The sequence below is a fragment of the Trichoderma atroviride genome, chromosome 2, assembly GCF_020647795.1.
Source record: "Trichoderma atroviride chromosome 2, complete sequence".
Lineage (NCBI taxonomy): Eukaryota > Fungi > Ascomycota > Sordariomycetes > Hypocreales > Hypocreaceae > Trichoderma > Trichoderma atroviride.
The window spans coordinates 2,859,137-2,880,184 of record NC_089401.1 but is presented as its reverse complement, the minus strand read 5'-3'; the positions used below and the strand labels follow the sequence as shown (position 1 = coordinate 2,880,184).

At 50.4% G+C, this 21,048-nt stretch overlaps 8 protein-coding genes across 8 annotated transcripts; 4 read left to right on the top strand and 4 right to left on the bottom strand.

The window, feature by feature from the left end:
* Positions 1–1,051: 1,051 nt before the first annotated feature.
* TrAtP1_003757 (uncharacterized protein) lies at positions 1,052–2,072 on the top strand (the record flags this gene model as incomplete). The annotated part of the gene is made up of 2 exons (XM_066112021.1): positions 1,052–1,795; positions 1,873–2,072. 2 exons carry the CDS (start codon positions 1,052–1,054, stop codon positions 2,023–2,025), a joined length of 897 nt encoding a protein of 298 aa, XP_065968103.1. The 3' UTR covers positions 2,026–2,072.
* A 265-nt stretch (positions 2,073–2,337) lies between these two features.
* Positions 2,338–5,209, bottom strand: TrAtP1_003756 (uncharacterized protein). The gene is made up of 3 exons (XM_066112020.1): positions 4,585–5,209; positions 3,880–3,927; positions 2,338–3,793 (listed from the first exon to the last, which is right to left on the bottom strand). Exons 1-3 carry the CDS (start codon positions 4,652–4,654, stop codon positions 2,514–2,516), a joined length of 1,398 nt encoding a protein of 465 aa, XP_065968102.1. The 5' UTR covers positions 4,655–5,209; the 3' UTR covers positions 2,338–2,513.
* A 1,345-nt stretch (positions 5,210–6,554) lies between these two features.
* TrAtP1_003755 (uncharacterized protein) lies at positions 6,555–7,342 on the bottom strand (the record flags this gene model as incomplete). Its single annotated transcript, XM_066112019.1, has 3 exons — positions 6,555–6,634; positions 6,702–6,706; positions 7,224–7,342. 3 exons carry the CDS (start codon positions 7,340–7,342, stop codon positions 6,555–6,557), a joined length of 204 nt encoding a protein of 67 aa, XP_065968101.1.
* A 552-nt stretch (positions 7,343–7,894) lies between these two features.
* TrAtP1_003754 (uncharacterized protein) lies at positions 7,895–8,660 on the top strand (the record flags this gene model as incomplete). Its single annotated transcript, XM_014088143.2, has 2 exons — positions 7,895–7,970; positions 8,242–8,660. 2 exons carry the CDS (start codon positions 7,895–7,897, stop codon positions 8,658–8,660), a joined length of 495 nt encoding a protein of 164 aa, XP_013943618.1.
* A 1,710-nt stretch (positions 8,661–10,370) lies between these two features.
* TrAtP1_003753 (uncharacterized protein) lies at positions 10,371–10,944 on the top strand (the record flags this gene model as incomplete). The annotated part of the gene is made up of 2 exons (XM_014088142.2): positions 10,371–10,464; positions 10,553–10,944. The coding sequence occupies 2 exons, from the start codon at positions 10,371–10,373 to the stop codon at positions 10,942–10,944; spliced, it is 486 nt and encodes a 161-aa protein (XP_013943617.2).
* A 661-nt stretch (positions 10,945–11,605) lies between these two features.
* Positions 11,606–12,632, bottom strand: TrAtP1_003752 (uncharacterized protein; the record flags this gene model as incomplete). Its single annotated transcript, XM_014088141.2, has 2 exons — positions 11,606–12,204; positions 12,287–12,632. The coding sequence occupies 2 exons, from the start codon at positions 12,630–12,632 to the stop codon at positions 11,606–11,608; spliced, it is 945 nt and encodes a 314-aa protein (XP_013943616.2).
* A 1,372-nt stretch (positions 12,633–14,004) lies between these two features.
* TrAtP1_003751 (uncharacterized protein) lies at positions 14,005–15,969 on the top strand. Its single transcript, XM_014088218.2, has 5 exons — positions 14,005–14,165; positions 14,408–14,531; positions 14,590–14,637; positions 14,706–14,933; positions 15,072–15,969. The coding sequence occupies exons 1-5, from the start codon at positions 14,155–14,157 to the stop codon at positions 15,267–15,269; spliced, it is 609 nt and encodes a 202-aa protein (XP_013943693.1). The 5' UTR covers positions 14,005–14,154; the 3' UTR covers positions 15,270–15,969.
* A 634-nt stretch (positions 15,970–16,603) lies between these two features.
* TrAtP1_003750 (uncharacterized protein) lies at positions 16,604–21,043 on the bottom strand. The gene is made up of 2 exons (XM_014088140.2): positions 17,974–21,043; positions 16,604–17,914 (listed from the first exon to the last, which is right to left on the bottom strand). The coding sequence occupies exons 1-2, from the start codon at positions 19,962–19,964 to the stop codon at positions 17,053–17,055; spliced, it is 2,853 nt and encodes a 950-aa protein (XP_013943615.2). The 5' UTR covers positions 19,965–21,043; the 3' UTR covers positions 16,604–17,052.
* Between the last annotated feature and the right edge of the window lie 5 nt (positions 21,044–21,048).

The following is a 21,048-nucleotide window of genomic DNA, read 5'->3' as shown; positions in this document are numbered from 1 at the left end:
CAGCTCCTCTTAAAACAAATTCCCATAATCATTATATTTCTTGAAGTCATATTTTAGTGCTGAGTCAGAATTTTGTTGTACTTTAATCGTTACGAGCTCGTTTAATACTGCCAATGATTCACTACCTTGAAGTGATGTATCAGTGCAGAACTGTAACCCCAGCTCAACTTAAAACGCCATACACGCAGGCAATATTAGGACTCAAAGCCGCTAGTCAAGTTAGCATCCGGAAGCTTTTCGAAAATCACCCTCGGAAGCTTTGCGAAAATTAAAGCTGGGTGTGTCGGTTGAGTCGTTACAATGCTTCCGAAATTGTCCCACTTGGGCTAGTGTTGACGAGTAATGCAACAAAGCAGGAATACCCTCGCAGCTTGCTAAACTGAACGGTAAAAGGATTTCTATCTACTGTTGCTGCGGTAATTGCGGTATTTCGGGGGGGAAATGGTGGACATATGTTGCTTTGCTATTCGTTCGAAATACCGAAAGTGTTACTATATATATATATATCTCCGCACTCATAAGTCGAGGCTATGACATTCTGAGACGGCTCGCCTATCGTATTCATTTAGCCTGTTTTGATGTATCTTGGTTTGAAATCAGCAGATCGCCCAACGCTGGGGTACTCACAATTGGAAAGTATTCTCAGGATGTGCTGAATAAATCAATATTCTTCAGGCAATGTCATGGCCACAGAGGAATTTGTGAAGCTACGGCTTTTCCCTAGACGCACATCTACTTCCCATAACACCCTAGCTTTCCTTGATGAATATAAATATACCTTCCATATTTGAAAATAATGACAGACTTAACTGTTCAATCAGGGCATTCTCTAATGCAATAGCAAAATAACCTACCCTTGGTTTAGAGTTACTAGCGGAGCTCCGCTGTTATTTCTTATCCATTTCCGTAAATGCTTCAAGCAGTTTATAAGTGTGCTACAAGAATTATAAAAGCAGTACCTTCTCCCCTAGAAACAACATCAAGTTCCTACCATATCTTGCATCTCTAATCAACCTTCTTTTATAATCTACACACTTAAATATCATTGACAATGACGACTCATCAAACTGCCAAAACAAACTACGTTCCCTACCGCGATGGCAAAATAGCCTACCGCCGATTCGGAGCCCCCAGCGGCGTTCCACTGCTCTTCCTCATCCACTTCCGCGGCACCATGGACAAGTGGGATCCTCTTCTCGTAAACAACATTGCAGCATCCAGACCAGTCATCCTCGTCGACTACTGCGGAGTTGGCCAAAGCACCGGCATCGTCGCCAACAACTTCCGAGAATGGGCAGACGACATGCTCGAGTTCCTCTCCCTCATCGACGTCAAGCAAGTCGACATCCTTGGCTTCTCCCTCGGAGGCTTCGTGGCCGAGATGATGACGCTCAACGCCGACCCCAACAAGCTCAAGATCCGAAAACTCATCCTCGTTGGAACCGGCGCAAGTGTCGGCCCTGGCGTTGAGAAGACTACAAACGACTACGTCCCCTATGCCGCTGCCGCAGATGCTGAGCTGTCTTCCCTGAGAATGCTCTTCTTCCCGCACAACGCCGTGGGTGAAAAGGCGGCCGAGGAATGGTATGCCCGGATCCATGAGCGAAACGAGTCCACGAGCGGAGAAGTCCCCAGCGAGTGGCTTTCTCTCGGGTACAAGGATGGAGGAGCGGGATTGAAAGCGCAGGCGGATGCCCTGGAGAAGTGGTTCAATCCGGAAACAAGCCGCGGTGAGGAGGGCTCGTATGACAGACTGGAGCAGATTGATATTCCCGTGTTGATTGCCAATGGCTCTGTGAGTAAACATGCTTCTCAAATAAGCATCTACTCGATAATAAGCTCGCAACAAGAACTAATTAGGAAACCTTTCAGGACGATTTCATGATTCCGACTGTCAACTCGTTCAACATTCAGCAGAAGCTGCCTAATGCTACGCTACTTGTCTACCCAAACAGCGGCCATGCATCCCATTACCAGTATGCTGAAAAGTTTGCAAAGCAGGCTGTACAGTTTCTTGAAGATTAAAATGGATGCATAAAAGTCCATCAGATACGAGAGGCTGCTCGACTGCAGTGTAGCTTGATGTAAAACAAGAACTTGACAACTACTAGTTTGGGTTTCTCGGTCAATTCTGGTCATGTTAAGCTCTCGACAGTTTCATTCCATAACAGCTCGTACCTGTGTGTGAACTCCATTGTCTGGCGTGTCTGTGTATCTAGATGGCTGTAACCCGAACGCAGTTCGTAAAGTCTACGTGAGCAGGACCATGTTGGATCTACTGCTAGTATTTCACAGAGCTTATGAGATTAAAAGACAAGTTGTAAGCACCATAATATATAAGTAAAAGAAATAATCATTATTCATTTGCAAGAGCACGCTTATCCTAAATATCCTATGCATCTCCTTGCAGTGTAACCAATAACCGACCCAGATGTAAAAAAACGCGTATGAAGCGCTTTATAAAATAGTAAAATAACCAATCTCCTTCCAAAAAAAAAAAAAAAAAAAAAAAATTAGGTTCGACGACGTACCAGATCCAAACAGATGCGATTCATCAGATCAGGCCCCACGGCAGCAATCAACTGCGCAATGCTATGCTTTACGTTTGACGGCTCTGCCAGCTTACTATGCCTCCAGCCGACCAGGTCTGACGTCTCAAACAGGGGGCCTGTAGGAAAAATCCTCAGAACAATGTGGTCCAGATCGTATTTTTCCATGTCCTTGACAGAAAGAATACCTGGCATTCCAGATTGGAAGAGGGATTTATAGGTCATGCCACTGTCTTCATCCGAATCGGAATTCTCCGAGTTTTCGCCCGAAGATGCAGGTTTCTGATCTTTTCCAGCAGAGGCATCTATGCTCATAGTGTCGGCAGAATGCAGCTCAGATCCTCTAGGATTGTCGGCTGCCGAGAGGCTAGTATAAGTATCCCTAGCCAGAATATCCAAAATGCTCTTATCCAAAAATCGCCATTCCAGGGTATCTGGGTCAAGGATATACTGTGGACCGTAGTCTATTTTGTATCTCATCTTAGGGCAGCTGTGGATGTAAAATCCAGGGTACCACCACTGGTAACCGTCTTCAATCGCGAGCGAGATTTCATAGAGAGCCCCCAGCTTGCCAGGGGCGAACTTGTGAATGCTTTCGTGGTAAAGAAAATAAACAGAGCTGACGCACTGTGGCAGTAAGTCAAGCACTCCTATAGCGACCAGAACGCCGTCTAGGCGGTAGCACTGATGGTAGGAGCCCAAGCGGCGCTTTCGCCCATCAGGTCCAACCATGGTCCGACGTTGCAGAGGAGAGCCGCAGAGGAATCGTCGAAAAGACTCGTGTGACCTGTCATAGGGCTCATCTCCGTGGACAACTCGCTGGTAATTTTCGTAGACTTCATACTTTTCCTTGGTAAAAGTGTCTTCTTCAAGCGTTACAGTCCACCTATGAGCTGGCTCAAGCGGTGTTTTGATTTGGCCAATCTCAGCCTCATGAATGCGTTCTGTGAGCAAAAACTCATTGTCACGCTTCTTTGTCTCTTCGCGCGACCTTGGATGGAGACGAGCAGCTTGCTTAATGTATTGGTCGCCCAGTACATGTTTATTGAAACGGTTAATGGTCTGGCGCTGACCCCTTGTTGGATGAAACTGATCTGAGTCTAAGCGAATGGTGTAATGAGGACAGCATGAAACGCGCTGGTTTGGACGGTACAATAGTTTTCCTGATCGTCTCCAGCAGCGATCGAGTAGAGTGAGATACAACTCTGGGCTAAGAGAGGCAGCATTGGCATAATACGAAAAGCCTGCATACAGCAAACAGGGTTAGCTTTTGTGAGCAAACAAATGATTGAGTTCACCAGAAAGAAACTCAGGGCCGGTGAGAACTGACTATGTCCAGTGACGCCGCAGTAGCCACATTTTGATGAATTTGTATACCCTGTGCAGCTAGTTAGTACAGATAACAGACATCAACCTGTGCGCAATGGAAAAAATATTTCGTATAAAGAACGCCAAACAGTGATCAAAACGTCACGTAATGCAAGACTGCAATGCTAATGAAAAGTATGGAAATACAAGAGAGCATCCAATATGCTGTTTCAACAAATGGAGTAGAAGCTAAATGGTAGTATACACAAAGTAACCAGCTTCCGACGATGCTATCATCAGAGTGGCATATACATGCTGACCTGCAGCGAGAAATGAGAGGCAGAAAGTAATGTTGAGACGGGATACATGAGTTGTGAGTGAGAGATGAGACGGTGGGGGGACAACAGACGATGAAATGGGGATGACAAGGAATCACACAGTTCGGAGCCAAACACCCAGGCCGCACTGACCAACGGCATCTGGAGTGAGTGGCATAGAAGTGTGTGGCCACGACAATCGCGATGCCCATGGACGAAGTCACACAATAGCGCGAGAAGAAAAAAGAGGCCGACAGGGGTTCGCATCAAGGAAGAGGCCTTGCCAAAAACGACTGCAAAGCTCCGGGCCAACGACAGGCACTGGAAGCAGCACGTGTGCAGGCATCAGGGCAGCGGGAAGAACAGCAGAGAGAAAAAGAGACCAACAGCTCTGGCTGGTTCTGACTCACCAATTGGAGAAATAAGCTCGTCAGCGACGGAGGCGTCTTCAGGGGTCTGCCCACCACCGTTTTCCTCCATGGCTGCGCTTGGCACCTCGGGTCGTCCTGAAGAGGCAAGTTGGTGCGTGAGACAAGTGAGGGCGAGGATTTTGTGTGTATTTGACAAGAAGTGATGTGTCCTGTCGCTCTCTCAAGGCCGACAGACGGGCTGATACGATGGAGTGTTTGATAGGCAATAGCTTATAGAATGGAGGGGAAATGACGGATTGCAGTCGAGGTTGGCGAAGCTCTCAGCGCCTGCACGCAGCGGCTATGACGGACGATACGCCTGGCTGCTGTCGCAAGCAAAGATTTAACTTTGTGGGGCGTATGTATGCGATCTAAACTGTCCTGATGCCAGCAGACGAGCGGCACACGAGAAATAGCCTGGTCGTAGCAGCGGGTTCAAACACACGAGCGTGGAGACGCCTGGTCTGTAATCGCCCGAGGGAATGCCCAGTAGGTATCTTCACTGCTGCCGGCCAGAGGAGCTCATGATGGATGGGAGGTGGAAAGACAAGCAGACAGACAGCCCAGACGCTGTAGATGCGATGCCGACAGCATTCGCAGAGGAAGAAAAGCGAGCGTCTCCAAGAATCCAGTGTTGAGGTCAAGTCCAGCTGCCATCTGGTGGCGGGGCGAAACGGGGAGCGAGTGAGGGGTCGCGGCGCTGAGGCCACCGGGATGGCGCCAGCTACAGCGGTCCGCCTAGTCTAGTAGCTATCGACGCCACTACGAGATAATGTCTTGTCTTGACCAAGTGGAAATCCTTCCTGCAGGTGGCATACTGCAGAGCTGAGCACTGTACGGCCTTTTTCTTGTCTTCTTTGCTATATGCACTCCTTGCTTTGGATCCCCAACGAATACTTTGTGCTAGCAGCATACATACTGCATCCTTGCAATATGTAGACCGATGGAGACGGGTGACAAGTCGGCTGCGTCGTTCCCTGGCTTCTTCTATGCCGTCAAAGCCGTCCTCTTGATATGCATAACACGGTCCCTGAAAGGTCGCATCCCGAAAATAGAACTGCCTCACCCGAAAAGCCTAAAAGGCGTGGCGGAACTCTTGCCTCTCGTTGGATCATGCCCTTTTCTCTGGCTGCAAGGGCCTTGCTCACCGTATTTCTCAGCTACTATGCAACACCCAGTAATGCAAATGCTATTGACACGAAGCAAATAGTACCATGCACGCGTGCGTTTGCCCGGTAATACCCAGAATCTCTCAGCAGCGGAAAGTCTCCTGCAACCCTTTCTCAATAGGGCCATGGTACGTATCATCAGACGGCATATCGGTTCTTGGTGATTGGATGGAAAGCTTCTGGACCACATGGACTTACAGTATAACGTACACATGTACATTCTACTGCCTGGTAGCATCTACTTCCAAGTACGTCACCACTGCCGACGCTCATCTAGATCAGCTTGCCCAGGTAGCTGTGCCTAAACGGCAAATCTCAAAGAGACATGTCGATAAGGTACAGATTACCGCTGGAGCCATGATCTACTTGTATTGAGTCATAATTCATAAGCTGCTGCCTGTAAGCTTAATCACCTGTCTGTCGCGACGCATTCACCACGGGATCTCAGCCTCGTATATATCATCCGCTGCCCATCTCAGCGGCCATCTTTTCTTTGTACAGAATACCACAGTCCTAGCCGTCGTCATTGAAGGGGCGGCAGCTAGGGATCGGGTGCAGCTCGCCTGCGCGGGAAAACAGGGGGGTTTGATACATACATACATGCATGCAGTGCTCTCCCACCAAACTCGTAACGTAGGACCACACCTCTGGAATTACAAGGCAACTATAAAGGCATATATCCTGGCGTCGGGAGGCTAGATCACTGGCAGATGCTTGTATTATAGACAAAATTCTAAGAATAATTAGACGAACATCATATGTTGTTATATGGTTTTTGAAGTCCTTGGAGAGTGGTCTGATTTAGCTCTCGGTTAAGCTGCGAGGCTCTTCTTGGTTGCAAGTTTCCGTTTTGAGCCTGATGTTGTCAACTCCATGACCAGCTAAACATGCCAAATATCAGCCTCCAAGGGAATAAAAAAGAACCCACTGTCATGAAAATTACTAAACTTGTCCTGATTATTTGCCATGATGCATTACAGCCAATCAAGTGTCTGAATCCCTATAGCTGCTGCTCTCTTTCCCTGTATCAAAACCGACATTATCCCGTGTGTTGCCCGTCGCCTGAGTCTTAGTTCATGCGGCCGTCTCCGGCTTCGAGCCCCTAGCGCTATATTGATTGAGCCACGGCCAGACGGCTGTTGAGAGCGCGGCCAGCACGGCTGAAGCCTGTTGTCTCGGGTGGCCTGGGACATGTACCCGCGAGTACTCTTTGACGCTGTCGGTACTGCACCTCCGATATGTACAGGCAGCCTGCTGACTCTTTGACTTCAAGCCCTGAAGCCCAGGCAAGCCCGGCACTTTGCCACGGCCAGAAGCAGCACGTCAAGTCCAAGTACCCAGGCCAGAGTGCGCGACAAACTAAACTCTCTCTTGGCCCGTCTCCGCGTTTGGCCCCAACCTTGCACAAGCCCTTGCTGTTAGTTCCGCTCCACTCCAGGTACCGCCAGCATTCATCGCAGCTCAACTCACCGCACCGGCGCGCGCTTATACCGACTCCAGGTACCTCCATGCTGTAGCTCAACGGCCACGGCGTGCTCCATCCTCCGTAACTCTCCAGCCCTGCTGCGTCCAGTCTTTGCGCGGTCCATTGCCACTGCGGCTAATCCTGCTTATCCTTTTTTCTCCCATCCGTGTCCAGCTCGCGGTTCCCCGACTCGGCGCCGAGTTACATACGCATCGCTTCCGGACCCTGTCTAGAACGCCATCTCGTTCCGCGAACCCGTGCAGCAGGGAAAAAAAAAATTGGAAAAAAAAAAAAGAGCCAGGCACCGCCTAGACCTGCATCCGTTGTCCAACCCCCACGACTCTTGGTCCTGGTTATTATTCACCACCATCTCGCAACTCGGGGGAAACAGACGAGAAACAAACAACACCTTTTTACTCTATTCTTTTCTGCTTCTCTTTAGATGACAATGCAGCGCATGTCACTGTGATTTTTACCCCCCAGCCTCTCCGCCAGACGAAGCTCGCGACTTGCCGGTGAAAGTCTCCCGTTTCCGGCAACCTCTCTCTCTCCCTCGTTACTTTTTTTTCCCCCTTCCCGCGGCCGATACGCGGGCCGGCCAATCATCGCAAGACTTTTTCAGCTTTCAGCTTTCAGCAGACAGCCGGAGAGAACGCTGGCGACAACAGCTGCCAACATGTCAGGCTCGGCGTCTAGTGTCGAGGGCTCCAACAATTTGCCAATGCAGTCGCGGACCGGGCGGAGCAAACAACGTAAGTTCCCTCTTGAGCGCAGAACTGCATCTTGATACTCCCAAGAGCGCAGTTCCCCCTTTGTCACCTCGCAAACCCCTATTTCCACCGACTTCTTCTGCTCTTCTCCCTCTGTCCCCCAATACCATCTCCGGTGTCGTGCGCGCCGCCTCGTTTGTTCCTTGCCTTTGCCAGTCGCTGCTTTGTCTTGCTTTCTGCTTGCTTGCTTGCCTGCCTCGCCTCCGCCGACGCCCGCAGCTCGGGATCCCACTGACCCATCTCCCTCCTTCAGGGTACAACTCGCAAGGAGAACGACTTGTCGCCGGCGTCGTACCACTCAGCGCAGACCGCAACTACGTCATCCTCATTCAGTCTACCCGGCGCAAGGGCTGGGTCCTGCCCAAGGGAGGGTGGGAGTCGGATGAGTCGTGCCAGGAGTCTGCCATGCGAGAGGCCTGGGAGGAAGCTGGCATCACGCTCAACATTGACTATGACTTGGGCAACTTTGAGGAGAAGCGACCGCCCAAGACGTCCAAGGACCGCTCCCGCTACTACTTTTACCAGGGCACCGTGGTAGAGCAGCTGGAAGAGTGGCCGGAGAAGGACAAGCGCGAGCGCGAATGGTTCACCTATACAAAGGCAATCGAGGTTCTCCAAAACAGACCGGAGCTCCAAGAAGCCTTGAATCGATCTTCGATGAACAGAACATGAGCCAGGGCAACTCGTCTCTGTCAAATTTCTTTTCGCAACGAAACTGCACCCTTTTATTTCTCCTTGTACATTTTTATTCCCTCTCCTGGCCTCTACAGGTGTCCCTGCAACGGCCATTGCCGCCTTTGGCCATTGGAAGCAGCACCATACACAGCAGACAGCTCGGAACAGAAGGAGATGGTCCAAGAGCAAGAGACAAAGGAGAGGAAGAAGGCGGTGATGATGGAAGCTTATTTGCTTCTCTGGCTGATGGTGGCTGTCTATCCGACAACTATGCCTGCATCACCGGCTTTTCTAACATACAGGAACTGCTAACCATTTAGGGTAGGATGCCTTTGAATTCGGCTCAGGCGTTGTCGACAGGTTTTATCTAATTTTTTTCTTTTCTTTCTTCGTTTTACCATAGAGCATCCACTCAGAAAAAGAGATTTCAAAGACAAGGCGCGCGGGCATAATATTGGTGTACAGCAAGGCACAAGCTGCTCTTGAAATAGGATACACACAAAAATTAATTGTTTCCCACAATGGACCGCTTTCCACGGTCAACGGAGAGAAAGGGAGATGGCCAGTCTCACAGTTTCCTTTTTTTTTTCTATTATCCTTTTCCTTTTCCTTTTCTCTCCGTCTCTCTCCATCTAGAATTGAAGACTTGATTTTTAGAGTATAGAATTAATTGATATGCCATAGGCATGACGAGGGCAACTTGTCGTGTGCTGCACAAGCTAAGTACCTGCCTTAGCTCTGTGCCCCAGACACCCCTCATTTGTTGACAAGTAGGAACCGAGTACATGGGACTCTAGAGTTACCTTATGACTCAACCATTGAGTTAAACGCCGGGATCAGCCAACCTTGCTGGGGGTTTCCGCATTGATTCAATGTGCAGCTTCAGCCGACGGCCTAATGGATTTGGCCGCTTATATGTAAGCCTGCAGGTATCTACTCCTAGATGAAGCTCAGCAGTTACCCGTAGAGTACGGGCACAGAGCCAAGAAGCTGCGTCTTGGCGAAAGGAATCTACTATACTCTAATGAGGCATGAGTAGCAGCACGTTCAACTGTGTACGAGCAAGTACAGGCACCCTTCCCAACAATTGTCATCCAGCTCAGCCATATCGGCAGCCATTTTGCTTTTCCCTGCCCCTCAGTTCAAACCACCATCCAAATCTAATCACCACTGCCCCGCCATCGACCCAATGTACGACTGCAACCATCTGTACTCTTCCCTGCTTCATCAAGGTATCTACTTTGGCTTGAAAAGCCTGCAACAGGTGTTATTTAACGCATGAGGCCCTTTTGGTCTTTTGCCAATTCATTCCACCGACGTTCACACTGACGTAGTTGCGCTGCGTACCTGTACTTGAACCGCCAAGAGGCTTTGACACGTGATATCCGTTTATCGATAAGCCCTGCACGCCGCATCCCGGGCCACAGCCGTAGACGATCGCAACCTACTCCATCTCTCGACTAGACTGCTAATTGTATCTGCTCCGTACAAGCCTCGTCGCTCTCCCAAAACCTCATGTTGGCCATGTTCTTATAGACAAGGGAAAGAATTCAAAAAAACGAAATCACAAAACAAAGCCACACGTCTCCATGGACCCTTGAGCCCGACATTACGATTCAGATTTAACCTACGCTTTTTGCTTCTTCGCTCATATACGGCGCTTTTTCCCGCCTCATGCCATTATAATGGAAAACCTATCCATTGCCGATGCCCCCCCCGCCTGCCGGGCCGGGTCAGCCATTCTCCCAGCTGCCGCCACAGATGTTCACGACGGCCGCGCAGCTTTTAGATCTCACAGACAGTACGGGCTTGCTTCATTCCCCCCCCCGGGGAGTCGAAAAAGAAAGCGGGCAAGGGAGAGAGACTGTGCTAACAAGTGCTGTTTGTAGAAAAACTAATGGTGGTTTTACGCGACGGAAGGAAACTGATTGGCGTATTAAGAAGCTGGGACCAGTTCGCCAACATTGTGCTCCAGTCAACCACAGAGAGGATATTCGCCCCCAGAGCCGACAACCACGACGCCCAGCAACCCTACGGCTACTACGCGGACATTCCGCACGGCATCTTTCTGGTGAGAGGCGAGAACGTGCTTCTGCTGGGCGAAATCGACCTCGACAAGGACGACGATGCGCCTCCGGGCTATGAACTGGCCGAGGTGGACGCTGTGAAGAAGCTCGCCGAGGCGAAGAAGGCGGCGGATAAGGCCAAGGAGAAGGCTCGACTGAAGAAGCTTGTTAAGATTGGCTTTGAGGGCGAGAACCTGGGTGACATTTTCTTTTAAGAAACACAACAAGATGTGGGCACGTGTACGCATGAGAGAGAGAGAGAGAGATACGAAACTGAGAAAGGAGGTAAAAAGGAGAGATGAGAAGGGGAAGAAGGGGAAAGAGGGATTTAGAAGCCGGCAGCAAGGGAATTCTTTTTTGTTTTCCGTTTTTTTTTTTTTTTTTTTGTTTGTGTGCGCTGCGGCAGAGACGATTTCGGCGGCAGAATATTGTGAAATGCCCCGGGTCGAGAGATGAGTTGGCGGGTTAGAGAAGGAAAGTAGTAGTCTTCATACACGTTCTGTGTGCTTGAATAAACTAGAGGCGTTGGGAACAACGTCAGCGCCAGGTTTTTGTCACATATATCTAGTTAAATACAGCAGTTGATTGATAACCATGTTGGCTCCACGGAGGAGCGAATATCTCAAGTGATATCTTGGATCAGTCGTGAAGAGCTTCATTAGCAGTAGAGAGTTGCTAGGAATACAAGAGTTATACACGCGCCATCTAAGCAACGCAGCTTAATCGTTACAAACACATCCACCACAACACCAGGCAAGGTGAAGAAACCAAATAGTAATACAGGCGCCATGCCACCAACGCCATGAAAGTCAGAGCATCGTCCCCCCTTTTCTCTCTTTTTTGTTCTTACACGGCTCCAGAATACCCTCTCCCTCATCACTGGAAACCACAACCTCGTTTCCTCTCAAACATTGGTATCGGAGCGCCAGGATCCCTCGTCATGCCACCAAGCAGCCAATCCGTCAGGCCCACAAACTTGGCGCCCACGCCCTTCTCCCAGTCGCCACCCTCCTGCGCCTGCTCAATGGTATGCGTCAAGATCCTTCCCTCGGCATCAAAGTCGAAGATGAACAGCCCCGTAAAGGCCTTGTTCGGATCCACGCCCCTCGCCAGCCTCAGCCACGGCAACGAGCTCCCACCACCACCAGATTTGCTCTCCTTGGTCTTGCGCTTCTCGCACCAGCGCACAACGAGCTGTTCTGACGTGGCGCCGGCCCGTCTGGGCAGGAAAGTCAGCGGCTCTGACGTCATGCGCTCGGCCAGGATCTCGAGCTTCACGTTGCCGATGATGGGCACGCGGTTCCAGGCAATGGGCGAGGTCCAGAGGGCGGCGGCGTAGGCGACTCGGCCGGAGACGACGGGCAGGTGAGGATGCGTGGAGGGGAATAGCTGGAGCGAGATGTTGGGGGCGAGGATGTCTTGCGGGAGGGGAGATTGGAGCAGCGTTGGAAGGCGTTCTTGGAGGATTCGCAGAGCTAGCAGTGTTTTGTATGTAATTAGCCAGACTGCCCTTTCATAAAGATTCTCTTTTGAAAATATAAAAAGGTTTGAACATACTCTTGCCGAGCTTTGCTTTGTTGGGATCCGGCGGCGTCTCTCCCCGGCCTCCCATCCACACAGCTCCAGAGCTCTCAAAGTGCGTCGTCCGCGACAAGCTGCCCCGCGGCGCAGATGCTACTCCCGGCACTTTTTCCTGCTGCCGCAGCTGTAGCAGCAGCAAAGCATTGTCATCTGGTTGTGATTGTTCTGTTGAAAGGCTCTCTGTCAACGCCGGCGCCTGCACGGGAGCATTGGCCGGGCCGAAGCTGGCGATGCCACGGACTGAGGCGCCGGGCCAAGATCGGAAACATGAGCATGAGCGGCCGGCAGGGCTCGTCAGCGAGTTGCGCAGGGGCGCGGCCATTGGGTGCTGGGGGCGCTCCTGGGGAGGAGCAGCATGAGGGCCAGGAGACAAGGATTTTGCGTCAAACTTCTCGAAGAAGCAGCTTTTTCTGTTTTAGAGCAAGAAACGAGAAAATTTTCCCAACGAAAGACAAGAAAATCGTATGGCTCCGATCTCCATCGGCATTGAACGGCAGTTCCTCTCAGTGCTCTTCCCATACAGTAGGTACATACCTAGTTTCGCCTCCCAGGGCTAGGTAGGTGCGCTACAGTGGGCTGTTCTTGGGGGACCATCCATTGCGGGGCCGTTCCGCTATTCCGGGGCACGATGTTTGGGGTTTGCTGGCTTGGTGTTACGGGAAGGGTAAAACGAGCATGGATGAACAAAGACGAGATGGACTAGTAGAAGATTTTTTTTTTTTTTTTTTTTTTTTTCGAATTGTTCCGGGGCTGTTCGTTTGCTGATACGGGTGGACAAAGTCCAAATACCCACAGTGAGGCTCCAGGCTTCTGAGAAACGTGGGATACGGGTAGATGCGGGATGTTTTTGATAAGTAGCCTGCTACCTGATGTTTACTTGAATTTTACTCTTCTTCATTGTCTCTTGTTCAGGATTGGGTAGTGTCATGCCAGTTTGCATTTGGAATAAAAACTGTTTCAGAGTGACCAGTAATCTCATTTACCGAAAACATGACAATTGCTGATCCGAATTCAAGTCATGAGCGGCTCTTCAGGTGACGCAGGACTTTTAGAGAGCAGCTGGAAAGGTTCGAATCACATGCGCCTGACCTAAACGTGCACAGGGCTTAATCGCTGCCCGTGGCCAGCGGCAAGCGCTTCGTATTCCTACAAGTATCATCACACCACAGGTCATTCTGTGGAGAAGGAGTCTTAGACAATTTGATTAAATCAACATGATTATACTGAAATGAGAACATTCTTTGTTTTAGTTGAGAATGATGCAGTGGAAGCGCAAAGGTGAAGTCATGAACATGCCTGGAGCCACTTGACAATGTAGCCTCAGATAAGATAAGGCACTAAACCCGCTGCAGCTACAGCCAAGCACTTCTGTACTTGTACTTGGCAATGATGTAGAAAGTCGAGGGGTCCGGCTGATTCCGATGCATTGCACCCAGTAACGTGCCCTCAAATGATGGCAAATGCCCTCTTCGCCGGTGCAAAAGTACAGGTACGCATTGCATCCGAGGCACACAATCACTGGTGCTAACGCAAGCCCCCCCGTGCCATCACCAATCCAGCGCTAAGAATAAGCCTGGAAATGAGATGAGCCTCTGAGCCTCGCTGCGCTGTGACAGGTGGCCCCTGCACGTGACCAGCGCGCCCACCGCCCATCCCATTGCCCGTCCATCCCCAGCCCAGCCAACGAGCCGTCATCTTTCCCTGACGTACTCGAGACTGCGCTCCTTTGACCTCGAGCCAACCATCCGTTTCGATCGCAACCTGAAGCCTTCACCACTGATTCTCGTCTCGTCTCTCTGTCCTGCTTCTACCAGCATCCCGCCCAGCCCACGCAAACCGCCATCATGAACCCTGAGTGGTACGCGGCCCTTGTTGCCCTTTGACGGCGATATTCTCCTGAAACTTGTCTGTCTTATCCTTGCTAACATGTCCGCCGAACAGAGTCCAACGCAGCCCGCATCCCTTGGAAGCCGCATATCCATCCTCCTATCCGTCCCCGCGATGGAGTAGCGATGGGACGGCATGACGGCGGCGCCATTTTGTTCTTTGCAAAGGAGAAGCGATCGCTGACCCGACCCTCTTATTTCCAATCTCTAGATACGACTACCTCTTCAAGCTCCTCCTCATCGGTGACTCCGGTGTTGGAAAGTCTTGCTTGCTGCTGCGATTCGCCGACGATACCTACACTGAGTCTTACATTTCCACCATCGGTGTCGACTTCGTACGTTGACCCGTACCCCCACTTTCACGAGCTTATCAATTTCTAACACCCTGAGCAGAAGATCCGAACGATAGAGCTCGATGGCAAGACCGTGAAGCTGCAAATCGTAAGTAACACATGCTATAGTATTCCAAATTATCGACATGGCGGGTGCTGAAACTCTTTGTTTTCTAGTGGGATACTGCCGGCCAGGAGCGTTTCCGAACCATCACTTCATCGTACTACCGCGGTGCCCACGGCATCTGCGTTGTCTACGATGTCACCGACATGGACTCTTTCAACAATGTTAAGCAGTGGCTCCAGGAGATTGATCGGTATGCCACCGAGGGCGTCAACAAGCTGCTCGTAGGCAACAAGAGCGATATGTCGGATAAGAAGGTTGTTGAGTACTCCGTCGCCAAGGTAAGTTAGCGTCTCAGTTGCAGCCTGGAGCCACCGCAGGTCACCTGCAGCGGAAAGCCTTCCGATGCTGCTCTAGGCTGCCGCTCCTCAAACCAGCAAGTGCCATGTGAAAGCCTGAAGCTGACACCCCTCCTCTAGGAATTCGCTGACAGCCTGGGCATCCCTTTCCTCGAGACCTCCGCCAAGAACGCCAGCAACGTTGAGCAGGCTTTCCTGACCATGGCTCGCCAGATCAAGGAGCGCATGGGCACCACGACTGCCAACAACACGAAACCCAGCGTGCACGTTGGCCAGGGCCAGGGTGTCGGCAACTCGTCCAGCAGCAGCTGCTGTTAAACGACTTAACCGCTATGGTTTCGTGTGTTTTCGCTTTGTCGTGGCCGAGTCCGGTGACAGGATGCTTAGAGCAGTGTGATGTCCGTTGGGAACCGACTGATCAATGTTTATTATGACCTTTTTCCTCCGCTATTCTAGGGTTTTCAGTTTGCCCCATTTCTGCGCATAGATTACATCATGTCTTGTTGGATCTCGCCCCTTCAGACACGCACACACAACGTGGCATTCTCGCTTGCTTTTTAGGACACATGAGGGTCGGATGGGAATGGGAGAGACGGTCATACGAGAGGAAGGACGTGATACACAATTGGGATCAGGGCGCAAAATTCACGAGAAATGAGGATCTTATGGGTGCGCTGAGCTGTACTTTCACGCCTTCCCTTGTCCCCCCCATAAATGACTTCCCTTCCATGGAGATTACGATTTGGGAGAATAATGGACGTTTATGGAAATTATGGCCCTTTTTTGCAGCAAGCTTTGGCTTTTTTTTTTTGTTGGTATTATTTGCTCGCTATTTTCGTCGCTTTCTGCTTTTTTTCTATGGTGCTAAATTCCGGAAGGCTTTCCGGTGCCTCTTTTTCGTCTTTTCAAACCCAATCTTTCACGAGGATGGGGGTACCATTAATACACAGGGGAATTGCGTATTATTCTAGGTTACCGTTATTGTGCTGCTGCTACGTAATTACCGGTTTTTATTGCCATCTCCATGTCCCTTGGTCGGTGAAAGTGACTGTTTTGAGTATATTATCTGCCTAGGTATACACAAATAGTATACTACTATCAGTTAATGAAAACAAAATAGCGTGTAAGACGCCGAAGTAACAATACAAGGGTGTATTTCCTTACGTTGTATCTTCGTATACAGCACCCGGTTCTCGGTAACCGGGCCGCGAGACAAGTAAGCTCAACCCACCACGACAAGGGTCTCGGGGTCTACGAACTCATCAATAGGGGGCAACAAAGTTCTACTGCTTCTATTACTGTTTCTATTATACTCAGTATTACGAAGCAAGGATTGATATACTGAACAACAGGGGTACGGTAAGTTCGGGGAATCAATAGGGAGGACTTGGCCAATCCCTGCCCTGGTATGCCTTCACGGCAAGCATTCCGGATGGCCTGTAGGATATTATCTCGTTGGCAAAATACTTCTACTTATAGAATGGCTGGCTTTCCATGCCATCATTAATAGATTACTTAAATCCAAGTCCCAAATCGCTGTAGTCATTTAGCAACACATGTTCGCACAATATGCACTCATCAATTATTCGTTGTTAATATGCGCAGAGTACAAAGCCAGTCATATACATTTAGTTCCAATTTTGATCAACATTGTCTTTCTATATTATTTTGATAAGCCTAGCGCCATTTCGTTGAGTACATTGCCATCGAATCGAGCAGAGTTGTGTTCTAATTTCCTCTGGCTGCCAACTACTCTACCTTGCAGTACACATATCTATCTCCGTGTTTTCATTTTGTACTCTAGTACAACCCAAGTCGCTGCAAATATCCGTCTATGATAATGACTTTAAAAGGAAAAGATGGAAGAAAAACAAGATTAAAAAGTAGAAAATAGGAGAGCAGTGAAAAACCACACGTTAGTATAAGGGAGAAAAAAAGGGTAAAGTCATAATTCGTCCGAGCAGCAAAAGCAGTCCAGGACTCAGCCTGACTATGCTTTATAAAAAATCACAACTTGGTGATTCAATTGGAGTGGGAAAAAGAAAAAGAAAGAAACAGCTTCCAAAATAGCAGCACAACGCCTAGAATAAGAGACCCTCCATTACGCCAAGCCGAGAAATTTGAGAGCCTTTCGGGTGTTACCCTGACGCTCTGTCGATTTCATAAACATTGGCATAAGTCTCCGCTCTTCCAAGTCCAATTCACTATCGTCACTGCCATGATCAAAAGTAGTCATTGATGCTGAGTCGCTGCGAAACAGCCGCCGTCGAGAGAAGGGCCCGGTAGGCATGGTATCAGACTTGGGCGTTTTGACGTCCATGAGTGATTGAGGCCGGGAGGACGACGTCAGTGATCCAGGGCTAGAAGATTCAACGGCAGAAATAGGCGACGGTTTGCTGTAAAAAGAGCCTGAAGAATGAGGGTATTTGGTAAAGGAAGCGTCCAGTGGTGCTGGCCTCGGCCTCTTGCCAACTGGTCTCTTCTCTTGTGATGAAGGCTCGGAGTCCTCAGTCTCAGGTTGAATATTCCAGACAGTAGACACGAATTTTGCAATATCCTTGGCGGTAGCCGTGGATGTCAGCAAGAAATTCGCGTTCGAGACTGTGAACTCTGAGTTTGACGATCGCGGAGATAGTTTAGGTGATTTGGCTTCCGTTTTGGTTCCAGCGCTGGGGCCTCCAATCTGAGTAAAAGGCAAACGGCCTTTGTTGGTAGAATCGACTATTTGCGCCACCTTGATCAGATCCATGCCTACTAACTTTTGCAGAGCCAGTACCGTGGGCAGGTGTTCTGGAGGATATTCTAACAAAAGATAGCGAATTTCAGAGTGGAGTGCCAAATACGTTTCAAGATGGGGAATTAAAAGTGTCGCCAAAAGATACGAATTGGTAAAGGGATTATCCGAAGTCTGGTTCGTCAAGGGCAGGGCAGTGAATGCTTGCATCGCATTGGCAAGCAAATATCTACCAAACATTTAGTCTGCCGTATAACGTAAATGAGTTCTTGAGCATAGAAAACTTACCGGAAATCTACCCGGCCGCTGCGGCCCTGGCGATCGCTGGATCTGGTCCCGATTGTCTCCAACTGCTTGATAATTTTTGACGAATACACCTTGTCCACACCTTGTTGAGACCCTATTGCAAGGATGTGGTCAACTCTTCGGTTAGTTTCTCTTGGGGAGCCTTTCGACTCGGATTCTCTAAATACAGGTTTCCAGAGTCCATCGAACTCTGGAAGGAGTGAGAATTGGAATTGTCGATAGCCCTCGGCTTCAGGAGGAAAGTATGTGCTAAGAATTGACCGCAGCGAGTTCTGGATGGCGACAGCAGTTTGGCCAGAAACAACTTCGAATTCGTAAATTTCATTCTCCTTTGCTTTGCAGGGTGGTGGTGTTTGTGCCGGCGTTGGAGGCCGAATGACGTCGACAATTGGGCCGACCTGTTCTCTCCCAAGCGGCTGGTGAGGCTGTGTATCGGCAAAAGGATCATGGTCATCATCCGTCATACTCAGCACAGAGGTTTCGTGAGACCTATTGATCATGGAGCTGTCAATGGCAGTCGGCTGGTAGAGAGAGGCTGTCGATGTAGGGATGGCATTAGAGAAGGTAAGAGTAGAACTTGACAGTATAGGGTAATTGCCAGCTTTGAAAGCTTTGATTGTTAGAGAAAGCAACACATTGGGCGTCTCGTCTTTGAAATAGACTAGCAGATCTTCCACCCATGGTAGTATTGGCTGGAATGGCATCTCAGCCGAAGTAGCAACGTCAGTTCCAAGATGGGTGTGAAACAGCCCTGCATTGCTTTGCCTTGCGTTCAGCTTCTTATCAACAGGGAGATCGATAGTAGCCGTTGGCCGACGGCCTTTGGATGCTACCGATCTTCGGTCGATGTAACTTAGTTTCCGAATAACTGTAGGCTTAGGGTCGCTAGCAACCATGAAAGAGTGTGAGCGGCGAGGAGCAGACAAGTCTGTACTCATTTCTGAAGACGTCTCCGGAATACAGAGATCTCTCAACTTTGCACTAAGCGGGTAGATTCTATCTAACGACTTCACTCTTGGAAGTGAACCCTTGAAGCTCGAGACCGATTTACTTCTATTGGGTTTGATGGGCTCTCCGTAGGCGGCGTGATCGTCTGTGCGAATATTGAAAGTCTCGGTTGTTGGGGAAAGCATCTCGGTGTTGTGACTTACTCCCAAGGTCGACCGAGTTTGTGATTTGACAGCGGTGCTTGGTGAAGCTGAAGGCAGTTCTGCAGGGCCGAGCAAGATTTGTTTCGATGGTTGGTTATAATCAACCAATGCAAAGGTTGGAGCTCCAGGAGCCAGAGGGGGATCGTCCTCTATGACTTCATCGTCTTCAATGTGCGCGCCGAAGAGAAAAAACGGAGTTGCGTCGCCAAAGCCATCCGAATAGCCATATAGCGGCAAGCTCAAGCTTCGTGGTCGAGTAGACGAAGCGAGATCGAGCATATCACCGGGCTGCAGATTGGCAGTCTGACGATCCAAAGCATCGGCAGCTCTCATGGCCCGTGTTATGGGATCGTGGAGCTCTTCATCGAACATGGTTTCGTCACCGACAGAGCCCACGCGGCTGTCAATTCGGCTCTTAGCCTCAAGCCCAGCCAATCCATCTCTCGCTAATTGGGCGTAGATGGCTTCCGCTTCAACTCTATCTCCACCAGTCTCGTGCTTCATAATCGCTTTGATACACAATGCCTGAGCGCTCGGTGTCCCGCCGTTGAGGAATGCCAGTCGCTTGTTCACTGGAGTCGCCTCTTGAAGAAAGCAGCGTGCCGCTTCATGGCGCTTGGCGAGGGCATCATGGACACTTCGAATATACGACCGCACTTCAAAGGCCCGCTCAGAATCATCATTGGCAATGTAGGACTGGACGGAAGGAAGAATGAGGATCTGAGGTGAGGTTGGCAGCAGTCGGAGCTGAGTCGATACGACGTCGGGGTGGCCTTCAAAGGCAACGATGTTGCCGCTTGCCTCCATCTTGGTCTCTGCCATTGCGGTCAGAATCCTTCAGCCGGCGTCCAGATGAAGGTGAAGGTGGTTTGAATCAGGTCCGGAGGCGCCCAGAAGTATGAGCGGAGCTAGCCAAGGGGCGTCGGTGAGAAGGCCTCAGCTGATTGACTGCGCAAAGGGCCCAGGGCCACGGCGGAGGCAGTGATGGAGAAGGAACCGTGCAAGAGTGGCGGTGGGCGAGTGACTCGCTTCTGCCTCTACCTCTGTTGACCCTTTAGAAGCTCGACAAAACCATGCCCGCGATGACGCAGCGAGGGTGTCTGATTCGCTGGAGAGAGCCAACCTGCGAGGATCCGACAAGCTGCTGGGAGCTATAGCTGCGTTTTTCTATCGGCGGAACAGGTTCTAGAATGTGACAGATGACGGTTCGAGACGTCAGCAGGGATAGGAAAAAGAAAGGGTTGACTTGCAGGGCCTGGATGACCAGCAGCAAGGGAGTGGGCAGGACCAGAACTACCGAGTACGATGGGGAGAAGATGGGGAGCAGAGAAGGATGATGGAAGGAGATGAGAAGGAGAGGCGAGGCGAAGCGAGAGGCGAGGGGATGGCCATGTAGATATGAAGATGGGAGGCCAGTGAAGTCGAGCAGGCAAAGCGCCGGCACATGCGCGTAAGACTCGAGCTGCGGCGCTTTTACTTGCAACGGCCTGGCAGACGAGAAGCTTCATCCAGCAGCACAGCAGGTGCTGTGTGTGCATGACACCCGGTACCTGCTGTACGTGCTCTCTGTAGCGCGCCGTACCTGCCTTAGTACCGGGTACGGGGATGCGCACAGGTGGATACGCCGCATCCGCGTACGGGCTACATGCGAGGGCGCCGCGCAGTACTCGTCGTACAGACGTGCTGTACAAGTCGTACCAGCAGGCGCAGGTGTAGGTGTAGGTGCAGCAGCGGCGCTTGGAGCAGGCCGGGAGTTGATCACTGCCCCGCCCAGGAAACAGGGCAGCAGCCACAAATTAGTGCACAAGTAACAGCTTCATCTGCCAGGTCCAAGTGTCTGCTGGTACCACAAGCGTGGAATACAGCCGCTGGGAGCTCGGTTGGTGCCCGCAGCCAGACCTTGTCA